The 3,418-nt window shown below is 49.8% G+C and overlaps 1 protein-coding gene across 1 annotated transcript; it reads right to left on the reverse strand.

Annotated features, from left to right (window-relative positions):
* Positions 1-907: 907 nt before the first annotated feature.
* hoxc11a (homeobox C11a) lies at positions 908-3,202 on the reverse strand. The gene is made up of 2 exons (XM_088290942.1): positions 2,392-3,202; positions 908-1,140 (listed from the first exon to the last, which is right to left on the reverse strand). The coding sequence occupies exons 1-2, from the start codon at positions 3,200-3,202 to the stop codon at positions 908-910; spliced, it is 1,044 nt and encodes a 347-aa protein (XP_088147068.1).
* Between the last annotated feature and the right edge of the window lie 216 nt (positions 3,203-3,418).

A 3,418-nucleotide genomic window follows, 5' to 3' on the forward strand; every position in this document is an offset into this window, starting at 1 on the left:
GGAAATGTCGCTCATTCGGGGGCAGTAAACATTTCAAACTCCATCTCCAAAAGCATGCAGAGCACAAGAAGCACAAAAAAGGCGTCATCGTTTGCCTCTATGCTTGCAGTTTATTTCATAGCTATATTAGATGATTGATACACAGTGTGTCCCCCTCTATGGAATCCAGAGCACCAAATAATTTAACGAGTATTGGTGTTAAAGCTGTGGAAGGAGAATGGGCAGTGTGGTGAATAATAGCAGCAGGGAGATTGAGAGACTTTCAACCTTATTTACAAGTGCAGTTGCATTGGCTCCTTGGTGTGTGTGTGTGTGTGTGTGTGTGTGTGTGTGTCATTTCACAGATTGGACGTCACATTTGTCATCGCAGCTTGGAAGTATTAGGCTGAGATATTCTCTGGCCGAGAAATAATTCTAATGATATGTTATATACATGGACCAGAAGGGAGAGTCAACAACCATTTAAACTATCAACATATTTAAAAAAAAAAAAAACGCCCAAATAAGTCTACGTGGCCATTTGGAATAAACATAAATGAGACATATTCGAGAACAGCATAGTTGATGTTTTTGTTGTTTTTTTTTTTTTTTTAATTATTATAGGTCTTTTTTTCTGAGAACCAGCTAGAAATACACCGCCACCCGTGCGCAATAAGAAAATGGCAACTTTTCTTTTTTTTCTTTCTTTTTTTTTTTTAACCTCATGCGGCCTAAAAAAAAAGTCCTCATTGCACTGTTGCTGATACATCGTCGGCGGCCGCTTTGAGGATTGTTTGCAAGCCCACGTTCGCAATTGTTTGACGTGAGAAGAGAAGATCGAGGCCTCGGTGCCACTGACCGAGACTGTGACCGCCGCTGCTGCCGCCGGCGCGGCCCGGCCCGGCCCAGCGCGGAGCGGAGCGGAGGCTCACAACAAGGGATTGCCGGAGAAATACTGAAGGCGATCCCTGCTCAGCTTCTTCTCTTTCATTCGTCTGTTCTGAAACCAAATTTTCACCTGGCGGTCGGTGAGGTTTAACATGCGGGAGAGCTGCAGACGTTTCTCCTTGTTGATGTAAACGTTAAAGAAGAATTCTCGCTCCAGTTCTCGAATTTGGAACTTGGAGTAGGGACACCTCTTCTTCCTTGTGCGCGGGGTACCTGGAAATAATCACAAAAAAAGAGACACTCCATTCAACTATTTCACAATAGATTCACGGAGGTGGGGAAACGATTGCCAACATTAATTAGCTGCAACAACGCATGTAAAAAAAAAAGTAATAATAATAATAGCAATAATAATAATGCTAATGAAATTGACTGTGAAGTAGCGCTGCTGATGCGCCAGCGGTGAGGAGGCGAAGAGTGTAAAATATGCCAAGCGTTTGGAGTAAATAAGAGCAAGTGACAGCATCTAAGCACGTGTTTATCTGTTATAAATTGACGACAACAAAAAGCCTTTCGCCGCATTATGTGCCCTCGCATTCCTCTGGAGCCCAACGCACAATTTACACACTCTTGGCACCAAGTTGAAATGCATTTGGCCACATTTGCGATGGCCTCTGCACACCTCCGAGGACCGATAACTTCTTATCAAACAGCTGACTGGGGGGATATGGAATTGTCTATTTTTTTATTATTTTTTTGCTCAGCCCCCCCTCCCCCACTTCTTCATTCAGGAGAGCATTCCAAATGAGCCAGAGAGCAACATGGCAACTGGTCTTGTCGGAGGAGGGGGTGGGGGCGTTTTTATCATAAAATACCACTTTTGGATATTTCATTGGGTGAAATAGAAATGCACATTTGATCAGTGCTCAGAATCGCCCTTTCTTGCGATCAAAATGACACAGAGGCGCTTGTCTAGGCTCAGCACGCGTGTGTCTGTGCGTGTGTGTGTGTGTGTGTGGGGGGGTGTATGCGCGTGTGTGCTAGCACGAAGTGCAGCATGGACGGCCAAAAGCCAGGCAGTGTTTCTCAAAAGACATTTCACAAGACGCCAACAGCAATGTTCTGCCCAATTGCCTTTTACACATGTACGGTGGGCACAACAAGAAGAAAGAAAATCCCTTCATAAAACGCCGAATGCAAGTTCACGATCAAAGTTACCATTTGTCACAATAGCGCTGTCTCTTTATTAAAAACAGGGGAAAAATACACACACACACACACACACACATTTACACACACACGCACCCCCCCACACACACGCAGTCACCCAGCACGCAGTGTGTATAACTTGGTCATTTTTGAAGAGGCTCAGCATCGTAAAAATTCTTCTCATTGCAAAAAGCGCTTTTGTGGGCTTATAATAAAATCCTTTTGAATGCTTATAAAAGTGCACATAAAATGAGCGCGACAAAACAGCGGGCTAGCCCCCTTCACCTCTTCCCCCATTTTACAGCTTGGACCTACTGGAGTGGTTGCTTTTGGAGCCTGCGCCGGCTTCCTTGGTGGCCGCCGACGATGACGTGCAAGAGCCCGAGTTGGTGTGTTCCTCGTCGGCGTCGGCGTCGTCGTCGTCCGCCTCTTTGTCCTGCTCGGAGCCTGCAGCGGAGGCGGGCTGCTGCTGCTGCTGCTGCTGTTGTTGTTGCTGCTGCTGGGGGTCGCCTGCGCCGCCGCCGCCGCCTGCGCCGCCGCCGCCGCCGCCGCCCGACAGCTTCCCCCCCTCGGCCTTTTGTAAACAAGCGTCCGTCTGACTGTCCGTGCTGCTGCAGTACGCCGTCTCGAAAAAGCGGTCGAAGCCCTGCGGGAGGACGTTGTTCTTGGCCACGCCGGAGTAGAAGCCCGCCGCCGAGGGGTGGTTGGAGCCCGGGTGGTGGTGGTGGTGGTGGTGATGTGCGTGGTGGTGGCTGTACGCGCTCTCGTTTTTCATGAGCATTTCGGTCATGGTGGAAGGCGGAAGGCAGTCCCTATGCACCAGCTCGTCGCCCGCCGAGTAGCACGACGCGTAGTTGCTGCGGTGGTGCCATTTGCTGGCCGACTCCAGACCGTAGGACACGTCCCGGACCGGCGGCACTTGCGGGAGGTTGCTGGCGTACGGGTAGCTGAGCTGGCGGGACGGGGCCTGCGGCAGGAAGGACGACACGGCGGAGAACTCGGGCACGTAGTACGTGCAGCTGGGCAAGTAGAGGTTGGACGCGCAGCCTGTCCTGTCCCCAAAGTCGGATGTCCGGTCCTTGCGCGTCTGGGAGCAGAAGTTGCCCAGGTTCACAGAGTTAAACATCTTTCGCGCTCCGTCGATAAAGATGTTTTGGATACGAGCTGCAGCACTAGAGAAAATTTGGGGAAGGCGAGATGACGCGCAATCCGTCTAAGTCGCCTGGCGGACACGTGATCGAAAGTAGATATTGTCATATATCAATTTGGAAGAGTTGCATGTGTAGGAGTGGTTGGGCTCGTTACATCCAGGGGGTTGGGGTGTGTGCGTGCGTGCGTGCTT

Source organism: Idiotropiscis lumnitzeri, chromosome 3 (assembly GCF_059441095.1).
Source record: "Idiotropiscis lumnitzeri isolate Australia: NSW breed Sydney's pygmy pipehorse chromosome 3, RoL_Ilum_1.0, whole genome shotgun sequence".
NCBI classification, from domain to species: domain Eukaryota; kingdom Metazoa; phylum Chordata; class Actinopteri; order Syngnathiformes; family Syngnathidae; genus Idiotropiscis; species Idiotropiscis lumnitzeri.

Bases quoted from the DNA above. Each gene is read 5' to 3' on its own strand.
- hoxc11a (XM_088290942.1), bottom strand. From the start codon at position 3,202: ATGTTTAACTCTGTGAACCTGGGCAACTTCTGCTCCCAGACGCGCAAG. The intron at 1,141-2,391 runs GTAGGTCCAAGC...GATTATTTCCAG, and splicing joins CTCCAAAAGCAACCACTCCA to GTACCCCGCGCACAAGGAAG.